Here is a 12,188-nt window from a genome sequence, read left to right as displayed (position 1 = left end):
CTAATTGGGACGTCAAAGTAGAGGACCCGAACGGAACCGAGGACAATCAGACCCGGACCTGATGACGTCCAGACTTAGACCCTACCCGTACTGTAATGGGTCCGGAGCTAGACCAGACCCGATTGGACCCAGGTGACAACAAAACTATGTTTATCAGCCAAGTTGCTCTTCTGGTTTATGAATATGTCTTTGTATGTTGGCTAAGCTTTATAGAAGTCAATCAATCTAATTAGTGTAAATGAAATATGCTACAGGCTATGCAGAGCCGTGGTTTATCAGCTTTAATTACATCGACCCTGAGACCCTATGACAATGAAACAGGACCCAACCCGACAAGACAGAAAAGTTAGAATTTTGGAATCTCTCTGGTATTCGGGTGGTTCCGTGAAGACCTCTACATCAAAGTACAACTCTCCAACAACTTTTATAAAAGTAGTCATTCATTTTTTAATTCATTTTAATTTATGGCAATCCAATGTAAGTCTTTCACAACACACCGTATGACAACGATCATGTACAATTAAAACCGATTCAAAGAAAAAAAATGGGGACCATGCAATTTAGAAACCCAGAGAGTTAAACAACAAACATGGAAAGAGGTGTATAAAAAAAAAGATATTAAAAAAAGTATTAAACAATGAACTGTGTGCAACATGCTGGTCGGCTACAGTTTCCCCATGGGTGATATCTCCTATCAAGAGAGCTTACCCTAACAACAGAAATGGCCAGGCACGAGAGACCAAACAGAAGAGAAAGCAAACAGTCCACTGAACTTGCTGCCATTACTTGCCACTACCATGCACATAATCTGGGTAAGATGGTGTCTATGTTACAGATGTTGGCATGACATATAAAACACTGTCTTGTCTTTGTACCCCAGGTGAGTGGATGGATGTACAGTACACAATCTGGCAACCCTACAGATCAGGATTTGAGGAGAGATGTTGTCTTTCTATATAGAAATAGAACTACTAGAATCAACATGCCTATTCAAGTCAATGTGCAATTATATTCATTTTTATTGTAATGTACTCTGCAGATTAAATGGCTTATCATCACACACATTCCAGAACAAAATAAACAAGGATATTATCATATGATATATCAATACGATCATCATCATCTACCCCCAAAAATAATAAAACACATACTCTGGAAGTACCAGTACACCTTTAAGGAATAGAATAAAGTGCTTTCCTTAAAGTTGATGGGGAGGAATATGTATTGTTGTAAAGTACTAATTATTAAACACACAGTCCTAATACTTTAGGTCTAAATCACTCCAACACTGAACTCTAAATCACTCCAACTCTTAAGAGGATGGACTTGTATAAAGGATGGCAAAATGAACTTTTCCAAAATTACCCCTTCTGATTCCAGGAAATGTTTCACCATGGATTTCTGGAAAACCTCTACATTTTTGGTAATTATGCACCCCTGGTTCTTTAACAGGCTTGTTTGGAATGCTGTCTACAGTATGATTAAGGCCTACAGAGTATTGATCTATCTAGGAGATCTCTCTGTCTTTGTATGCTGCCCAGCGGGTGACCAGACTATGTCTATACTTCACAACTTGATTTAATTTGAGCTTGGCTTCATCTGATTATAATACAATAATGGCTTGTTCTCAGGGAGCATAGAGGCTGAGAGAGAGAGAGACAGATGGGTGAGTTATTGTTGATCATGAAAAGGATTCAATAGAATGAAATATTCTTCAAGTGGATACATTTACTGGCTTTATCCGAAGAGGTTTAATATCAATAAACAAAAATCCATTCACTATGGAAAGAGAGAGATGGAAAGAGAGAGATGGAAAGAGAGAGAATAAAGTAATAAATAGTTGAAAGAGTATTCGATTTTTTTTTTTTGTGCTTTTGAATTGCGTAATGATATGTATATTTAAAATATCTTTGACTGATCCCAAATATGACCTGGTCAACTATCAAAACCAATACTTATGATGATGTATGTTACAGTTGTGGTTATGTATGTCACAGTTATGATGACGTCACATACAGGTTGTACCAATTGCTGTGCTGGTTGTTGAAGTATCTCGCCCTTGTGCTTTACCATATTGTTAACTATCTAACTAACTGTGTGTTGTAGAGAAATCTAAACCGGGAAGGTACGTAGAAATGATAAAATAACTAAACAAATACAAATTCATTATATATCCTTATATATCCATGCCACTTTGATACATTATAAATACAGGCATACGGGGAAATTTCATCCTACACAAACATGCTTTGAAATGTAAAGCAAGAGAAGAATCAATAACTTATGGGAGTACAAAAAAACTTTGTGAAGCAATGAAACAAAAAATTACAAATACTTTTCTTTTTTTTCACCTTGAATGATGAAGCTACAAATCAATATGTGGACATGTCTGAGGCCCAAAACAAACTAGTAAACTAAAAACATCACCACCTTAACACACACGCTCCAGTACACCAATCACATGCAAGATCAAAGGTCGAAGGTGAGAGGTCAGAGTTCATATAAGGGTTCCACTTGGCCGGTTAGATGACCACTCCACAGACAGGCACAAGTTTCAACCACAACATGACCCCTCGATCACACCTGCTCTTAAACAATACAAGAGAAAACAGTCACAGGCCCATGTATGTTGATAAAAAGACAATTCATCGATCACCAAGTCCTTGTATGGCACAGCAACATATAATCTCTCCATGGCAGTCTCTATTTTCCTCCAGAGACAAACAGAATAGATAGAACCACAATGAACAGAAACACTGTTGTCTTCCCCAGTCCAGAGAGTTACCTGTCCGGGAGAGTTCTGACACAAACACCTGTTGCTTTAATAGCTTCCTCTTACATCACTTCCTGTCCCGATGTTCCAATCAGGAAGTAGACAGAGAGTTCCCCTCCCATGATTCCTAGGGGTTGAAAATCTTTGACGGTGTCTCTCTCATCAGTACTCAGTGTAAAGGTGTGTGTGTGTGTGTGTGAGGTGGTCAGATCTGTGTGTGGTGTGTGTGTCCAGAGGGTGTGTAGGGAGGCGGTGCAGGGTTGGGTTTGATGCCCCGACTCTTCATATAAGAGATGAACTGATCAGGGATCTCAGCCAGGACGTCCTTGGCTAGCCGGGCCATACTGAGGACATGGTTCCCTGTGCGATCCATGTAGTCTCTGAATGGGACAAACTGACAGGGAGAGACAAAATACCTTATAACAACTTCTCATAACCTCTCATGAATATGACATTGTAAATAAACACTTAAAATGTACAGTTTGTTTTACAATCGCTAGGATCCATTTCTCAATACTTAGGTCACTTTTTCAAAACTCTTCACACAGTGAACACAACAGCAGTCTATGGGGGCTAAACTATGGATCATTTTTCATTGCTTTGGCACAAAATGCATTCAATGACTACATCTTTCAATTTTCATGAATTATTTTCTCACTCAGACACAACCACCACCAAAACTCTATGTACTTACAGGCCAATTTGCAAATGTTTACATACTATTTTCAAAACTGTTAAACTTAAGTTCAAAACCTAACATAACACACAATTGAATATGACAGCAATTTACTACATTTCTACAGTAATACCATATTGAAATATATTCTAAATCTAAATAATGAAATACCATCAAAACAATTAGACCAACCACAGCTGACTCCCATTGTAGCTGAACACCTGCCCAGGTGTTAGTCTTTCAATTACATTACCATCTATACAAAAGGAGACATCTGAGGAATAATGCTGTACTGTAATGTAAACATGGACCCAGCCAGAGATAGAGAAGTGGCTGACAGAGGAAGAAGGGTGGCTGGGAGAGGGAGAGGGAGAGGAGTACGTATGTGTGGTGGAAGAAGACTGAGAGGAAGATCAAGAGCTGTAGTCTCAGATGAGATTAGGGCTACTATAAATGATAATGTAATAAATCATGATCTATCAATGAGAGTGGCTGGTCTGAGAGTGCAGCCACATCTGCAATGCTCAACAGTTGCATCTATTGTGAGAAATTTCTGGCAAAACAGCAGGTAAGATGTGCATTCTGCAAGGGCATCTGACTGAACTGCACATTACAGAAGTAAATTGAGCAAAGCCTCTAAACCCGTTTGTGTGTAATTAGTCTGCTTAGGACCCAACAGTTACCTCCCACGGAGGTAGGATTCTCACTGCTGTGCAGGAAACTGCAATCGTTGATATGGTCATCAGAAACAATGGCATAAAACTCACAGAGATTCGGGACAGTGTTGGCAGACAACATTACATTTAGAAATATTCACAATGCAAGCATGACTATTTCTAGAGTCCTGAAACATCAAGTCAGGATGAAGCAGTTGTACACTGTCCCCTTTGGGAGGAACTCTGAACGAGTCAAGTAATTCAGGAACCAATATGTTCAGGTCAGATGACTATAAAATACAGAACTGGTTTTGAACTAAACCAAACAGGGCAGAGACACACAATGACATGTTTTTAGGTATAATGTGAACTACCGTAATAGCCTAACTCTTATGTTGCCATGTGGATTTATTTTAGAGAGTCATGGAGATTGAAGCCAGGCGAACAACCCACATATTCATCTTTGTGGATGAGGCTGGTTTCAACTTGGCCAAAACACGGCGTTGAGGAAGGAATGTGATTGGGAAAAGAGCCACAGTGGATGTCCCGGGCCAGAGGGGTGCCAACATCACAATGTGTGCAGCAGTATCCTCTGATGGATTGCTGTTACACAAACCGCTAATTGGACCATACAACACCAGCCAACGTTTGTAATTGTATGGCAAATGTGGCATTTCACCAGTCCCGTGCAGTCACAGAGTGGTTTGCAGACCATCCCAGGATGGTGTCACTTTTCCTCCCACCTTACTCTCCATTCCTCAACCCCATAGAGGAATTATTTTCCTCATGGAGGTGGAAGGTTTATGGCCACCATCCACATGATCAAATGTCCCTCCTAGACGCAATGAATGCTGGATGCCTGGACATACGTGTCTGCAGAAGATTGCCTGGGATGGACCAGACATGCCAAAATATTCTTTCCTAGGTGTATTGCTGAAGATGACATAAGATGTGATGTGGATGAGAACCTGTGGCCAAATGTAGAAGACAGGGTTGACTAGCATTGCTACTGTATCTGTATCGGTAGATGGTGTATATGCAAATACTTGTATTTTGGAATCAATCAATGCCAAAGAATGACATAAACCATATTGAAGCATATTGCATCATGTCTGATTCATTCCTGTAACATATACTGCAGTGAATTCTAAACAGTAGAGAGGTGTCATTCTGGTTTTGTAAAGACATTTGACAACAGAAAACATTGTGTAATGCTACCTGTTGTTAGTGTTGTTTAGGTTGTTGTTTTATGAGTGACGAAGTGTGCTTGTTGGGTGACAACCTTTGCTAGTGTTATGGAAGAATGAGTTGATTTGAGACATGTTTGAAGTGTTTAGGTAGTTTTAGTGCATTTTGGACGTGAAATTAACTGCTGTGCCAAGCTGAAAGTTAGTTAGGAGAACTGTGTGAAGAGTTTTGAAAAAGTGACCTAAGTATTGAGAACTGGGTCCTAGCGATTGTAAAAAAAAAACTGTAAATTAATGCTTAAAAAATGCCACAATACCCCTCACTGGAAAAAGACCTCCTAGGGAAAGCCATGACATTTCAACTGGTCAAGAAAAGCTGTGTTTGTTCGTAGCTGTGTTCATGGCCTGTGTGACTTACTACAGTGTGTGTGTGTGTGTGTGTGTGTGTGTGTGTGTGTGTGTGTGTGTGTGTGTGTGTGTGTGTGTGTGTGTGTGTGTGTGTGTGTGTGTGTGAGTCACCTGGACAATGTCTCTCTCTGCCAGCTTCCCTCTGGAAGAGATTCTGATGTCATCACCATCCAACTCCACCATGGCTGCAGGGTTAAGAGAACAAACACACACCAAACACGCACAAGAACACTTTTAAAATCAATTCAAGCAGCAGCTAGTCTTCCTGGGCTCCACAAAAAACACAAGATATGACAAGTAACAAAACACTGATGATACAATGATAAACAAGGACAGTCACACAATTGTAAAATACAACGATATACAAACAATACAACTAAAACAATGTGTGTGCTAGAGTGTGTGTGCTTGTGTTAGTGTGTCTGTCCGTTTGTGTGTGCGCGTGTGCGTGTGCGTGTGTGTGTGTGTGTCCTCACAGTCCACACCGTTCCATTAAATGTTGATTAATCAATCCATTTTTAAAGGTCATTTTGCGTGAGTCATTGGAGATTTCGTATAACACTGTGCGTTGGCGTGAATATGTTTTGGACTTGGGGACTGTGAAGAGACCCCTGGTGGCATGTCTTATGGGGTATGAATGGGTGTCTGAGCTGAATGTTATTTGATTATGCTGACAATCTGGAATTTTCATCACAGTGATATTTCTCATCAAAACTACAAGAGAAGCAGTTCATCTCTCGTCAACCAGGAAAGACATGGTATGCATGTTGTTGATGTTAGCTCTGTATGTGCGGTTAAGGGCAAGGTGCGCTGCTCTGTTTTGAGGCAGCTGCAGCTTTGCCAGGTCTTTCTTTGCTGCACTTGACCATATTACCAGACAGTAATCAAGATGGGACAAGATGGGACAAGCTGGGACAAGACCAGAGCCTGGACAACTAGCACAGATGATTTTTGTGTCAAATCTTTTTAGACATACCCCTCCACATCGTTACAACAACTTGTTCTCATTCAGATGAAAATCTTGTTTTCAAGAGCAATGACGAACTTCATGAAAAACTATTTCTGTGATTTGAGCATTTTGAAGTGTGTGTGCCTAGTATATAAAATAAAATAATGTTTTATTTGTCACATGCTTCATAAACAACAGGTGTAGACTAACAGTGAAATGCTGACTGATGGGTCCTTGGTAAACAACAGGTGTAGACTAACAGTGAAATGCTGACTGACGGGTCCTTGGTAAACAACAGGTGTAGACTAACAGTGAAATGCTGACTGACGGGTCCTTGGTAAACAACAGGTGTAGACTAACAGTGAAATGCTGACTGACGGGTCCTTGGTAAACAACAGGTGTAGACTAACAGTGAAATGCTGACTGACGGGTCCTTGGTAAACAACAGGTGTAGACTAACAGTGAAATGCTGACTGACGGGTCCTTGGTAAACAACAGGTGTAGACTAACAGTGAAATGCTGACTGACGGGTCCTTGGTAAACAACAGGTGTAGACTAACAGTGAAATGCTGACTGACGGGTCCTTGGTAAACAACAGGTGTAGACTAACAGTGAAATGCTGACTGACGGGTCCTTGGTAAACAACAGGTGTAGACTAACAGTGAAATGCTGACTGACGGGTCCTTGGTAAACAACAGGTGTAGACTAACAGTGAAATGCTGACTGACGGGTCCTTGGTAAACAACAGGTGTAGACTAACAGTGAAATGCTGACTGACGGGTCCTTGGTAAACAACAGGTGTAGACTAACAGTGAAATGCTGACTGACGGGTCCTTGGTAAACAACAGGTGTAGACTAACAGTGAAATGCTGACTGACGGGTCCTTGGTAAACAACAGGTGTAGACTAACAGTGAAATGCTGACTGACGGGTCCTTGGTAAACAACAGGTGTAGACTAACAGTGAAATGCTGACTGACGGGTCCTTGGTAAACAACAGGTGTAGACTAACAGTGAAATGCTGACTGACGGGTCCTTGGTAAACAACAGGTGTAGACTAACAGTGAAATGCTGACTGACGGGCCCTTGGTAAACAACAGGTGTAGACTAACAGTGAAATGCTGACTGATGGGTCCTTGGTAAACAACAGGTGTAGACTAACAGTGAAATGCTGACTGACGGGTCCTTGGTAAACAACAGGTGTAGACTAACAGTGAAATGCTGACTGACGGGTCCTTGGTAAACAACAGGTGTAGACTAACAGTGAAATGCTGACTGATGGGTCCTTGGTAAACAACAGGTGTAGACTAACAGTGAAATGCTGACTGATGGGCCCTTGGTAAACAACAGGTGTAGACTAACAGTGAAATGCTGACTGATGGGTCCTTGGTAAACAACAGGTGTAGACTAACAGTGAAATGCTGACTGACGGGTCCTTGGTAAACAACAGGTGTAGACTAACAGTGAAATGCTGACTGATGGGCCCTTGGTAAACAACAGGTGTAGACTAACAGTGAAATGCTGACTGATGGCCCTTCCCAACAATGCAGAGAGAAAGAAAATAGTAACACGAGGAATAAATACACAATGAGTAAAAATAACTTGGCTATGTACATGGGGTACCAGTACTGAGTTGATGTGCAGGGGTACGAGTTAATTGAAGTAGCTATATACATGGGGTACCAGTACTGAGTTGATGTGCAGGGGTACGGGGTAATTGAAGTAGCTATATACACCGGGTACCAGTACTGAGTTGATGTGCAGGGGTACGAGGTAATTGAAGTAGCTATATACACAGGGTACCAGTACTGAGTTGATGTGCAGGGGTACGAGGTAATTGAGGTAGATATGTACACAGGGTACCAGTACTGAGTTGATGTGCAGGGGTACGAGGTAATTGAGGTAGCTATATACACAGGGTACCAGTACTGAGTTGATGTGCAGGGGTACGAGGTAATTGAAGTAGCTATATACACAGGGTACCAGTACTGAGTTGATGTGCAGGGGTACGAGGTAATTGAAGTAGCTATATACACAGGGTACCAGTACTGAGTTGATGTGCAGGGGTACGAGGTAATTGTACCCCTGGCAAGGGCTGATTTCAAGGTTTTACTGCTAACCTACAAAGCATTACATGGGCTTGCTCCTACCTATCTTTCCGATTTGGTCCTGCCGTACATACCTACACGTACGCTACGGTCACAAGACGCAGGCCTCCTAATTGTCCCTAGAATTTCTAAGCAAACGGCTGGAGGCAGGGCTTTCTCCGATAGAGCTCCATTTTTATGGAATGGTCTGCCTACCAATGTGAGAGACGCAGACTCAGTCTCAACCTTTAAGTCTTTACTGAAGACTTATCTCTTCAGTAGGTCCTATGATTAAGTATAGTCTGGCCCAGGAGTGTGAAGGTGAACGGAAAGGCTGGAGCAACGAACCGCCCTTGCTGTCTCTGCCTTGCCGGTTCCCCTCTTTCCACTGGGATTCTCTGCCTCTAACCCTTTTACAGGGGCTGAGTCACTGGCTTACTGGTGTTCTTCCATGCCGTCCATGGGAGGGGTGCGTCACTTGAGTGGGTTGAGTCACTGACGTGGTCTTCCTGTCTGGGTTGGCGCCCCCCCTTGGGTTGTGCCATGGCGGAGATCGTTGTGGGCTATACTCGGCCTTGTCTTAGGACGGTAAGTTGGTGGTTGGAGACATCCCTCTAGTGGTGTGGGGGCTGTGCTTTGGCAAAGTGGGTGGGGTTATATCCTGCCTGTTTGGCCCTGTCCGGGGTATCATCGGATGGGGCCACAGTGTCTTCTGATCCCTCCTGTCTCAGCCTCCAGTATTTATGCTGCAGTAGTTTATGTGTCGGGGGGCTAGGGTCAGTCTGTTACATCTGGAGTATTTCTCTTGTCTTATCCGGTGTCCTGTGTGAATTTAAATATGCTCTCTCTAATTCTCTCTTTCTCTCTTTCTGTCTTTCTCTCGGAGGACCTGAGCCCTAGGACCATGCCTCAGGACTACCTGGTATGATGACTCCTTGCTGTCCCCAGTCCACCTGGCCGTGCTGCTGCTCCAGTTTCAGCTGTTCTGCCTGCGGCTATGGAACCCTGACCTGTTCACCGGACGTGCTTGTTGCACCCTCGACAACTACTATGATTATTATTATTTGACCATGCTCGTCATTTATGAACATTTTAACATCTTGACCATGTTCTGTTATAATATCCACCCTGCACAGCCAGAAGAGGACTGGCCACCCCTCATAGCCTGGTTCCTCTCTAGGTTTCTTCCTAGGTTTTTGGCCTTTCTAGGGAGTTTTTCCTAGGGAGTTTTTCCTAGCCACCGTGCTTCTTTCACATGCTTTGCTTGCTGTTTGGGGTTTTAGGTTGGGTTTCTGTACAGCACTTTGAGATATCAGCTGATGTACGAAGGGCTATATAAATTAATTTGATTTGATTTTGAAGTAGCTATATACACAGGGTACCAGTACTGAGTTGATGTGTAGGGGTACGAGGTAATTGAGGTAGCTATATACACAGGGTACCAGTACTGAGTTGATGTGCAGGGGTACGGGGTAATTGAGGTAGCTATATACACAGGGTACCAGTACTGAGTTGATGTGCAGGGGTACGAGTTAATTGAAGTAGCTATATACACAGGGTACCAGTACTGAGTTGATGTGCAGGGGTACGAGGTAATTGAGGTAGCTATATACACAGGGTACCAGTACTGAGTTGATGTGTAGGGGTACGGGGTAATTGAAGTAGCTATATACACAGGGTACCAGTACTGAGTTGATGTGCAGGGGTACGAGGTAATTGAAGTAGCTATATACACGGGGTACCAGTACTGAGTTGATGTGCAGGGGTACGAGGTAATTGAAGTAGCTATATACACAGGGTACCAGTACTGAGTTGATGTGTAGGGGTACGGGGTAATTGAGGTAGCTATATACACAGGGTACCAGTACTGAGTTGATGTGCAGGGGTACGAGTTAATTGAAGTAGCTATATACATGGGGTACCAGTACTGAGTTGATGTGCAGGGGTCGGGTAATTGAAGTAGCTATATACACAGGGTACCAGTACTGAGTTGATGTGCAGGGGTACGAGGTAATTGAAGTAGCTATATACATGGGGTACCAGTACTGAGTTGATGTGCAGGGGTACGGGGTAATTGAAGTAGCTATATACATGGGGTACCAGTACTGAGTTGATGTGCAGGGGTACGAGGTAATTGAAGTAGCTATATACACAGGGTACCAGTGTCACGTCCTGGCCAGTATAAGGGTTAATTGTTATTGTAGTTTGGTCAGGACGTGGCAGAGGGTATTTGGTTTATGTGGTTCGGGGTGGTGTTTTTTCTAAAAGGGCATTTGATTTAAGTATTCCGGGGTTTTTGGGCACTGTTCCTTGTTTATGTATTTCTATGTTGATCTAGTTGGTTGTATGTCTATGTTTGGTTAATTGGGGTGGACTTCCAATTGAAGGCAGCTGTGTGGTGTTGCCTTTGATTGGAAGTCCTATATTAGTTGGGTGTGTTTGTCTGTGTAATTGTGGGAGATTGTTTCTTGTTTTGCTGAGTGAGCCTTTCAAGACTGTTTCGTTGTTCGTGTTGTTTTGGTGTTCACTTAGTTTGTAAATAAATACACAAGATGAGCATCAACATTCCTGCTGCGTTTTGGTCGTCTCTACCCAACGACAACCAGTACTGAGTTGATGTGCAGGGGTACGAGGTAATTGAAGTAGCTATATACACGGGGTACCAGTACTGAGTTGATGTGCAGGGGTACGAGGTAATTGAAGTAGCTATATACACAGGGTACCAGTACTGAGTTGATGTGCAGGGGTACGAGGTAATTGAAGTAGCTATATACACGGGGTACCAGTACTGAGTTGATGTGCAGGGGTACGAGGTAATTGAAGTAGCTATATACACAGGGTACCAGTACTGAGTTGATGTGCAGGGGTACGAGGTAATTGAAGTAGCTATATACACGGGGTACCAGTACTGAGTTGATGTGCAGGGGTACGGGGTAATTGAAGTAGCTATATACACGGGGTACCAGTACTGAGTTGATGTGCAGGGGTACGAGGTAATTGAGGTAGATATGTACACGGGGTACAAACTAATTGAGGTAGATATGTACAGTACCAGTCGAAAGTTTGGACACACCTACTCATTCAAGGGTATTTCTTTATTTTTATATTTTTATTATTTTCTATATTGTAGAATAATAGTGAAGACATCAAAAGTATGAAATAACACATATGGAATCATGTAACAACAAAAAAAGTGTTAAAGAAATCAAAATATATTTTTTATTTGAGATTCTTCAAAGTAGCCACCCTTTGCCTGGATGACAGCTTTGCACACTCTTGGCATTCTCTCAACCAGCTTCATGAGGTAGTCACCTGGAATGCATTTCAATTAACAGATGCGCCTTTTTAAAAGTTAATTTGTGGAATTTCTTTCATTCTTAATGCGTTTGAGCCAATCATTTGTGTTGTGACAAGGTAGGGGTGGTATACAGAAGATAGCCCAATTTTGTAAAAT

General features: G+C 42.3%; 1 protein-coding gene across 3 annotated transcripts in view; it reads right to left on the bottom strand.

The window, feature by feature from the left end:
- Window positions 1–284: 284 nt before the first annotated feature.
- The window catches only part of LOC106566113 (copine-5), a 285,747-nt gene continuing 273,843 nt past the window's right edge, over window positions 285–12,188 (bottom strand). For all 3 annotated transcript variants that reach the window (XM_045691900.1, XM_045691901.1, XM_045691902.1), the window contains 2 exons: window positions 5,812–5,885; window positions 285–3,167 (listed from right to left, as the gene is read on the bottom strand). In XM_045691900.1, the coding sequence (XP_045547856.1) occupies window positions 2,979–3,167; window positions 5,812–5,885 (263 nt within the window). In that variant the 3' untranslated portion in view covers window positions 285–2,978. The remainder of the gene's footprint in view (window positions 3,168–5,811; window positions 5,886–12,188) is intronic.

The sequence above is a fragment of the Salmo salar genome, chromosome ssa12 (genome assembly GCF_905237065.1).
Source record: "Salmo salar chromosome ssa12, Ssal_v3.1, whole genome shotgun sequence".
NCBI lineage: Eukaryota > Metazoa > Chordata > Actinopteri > Salmoniformes > Salmonidae > Salmo > Salmo salar.
The sequence above is the reverse complement of the archived record's forward strand: the minus strand, read 5'-3'. Positions and strand labels throughout refer to the sequence as shown.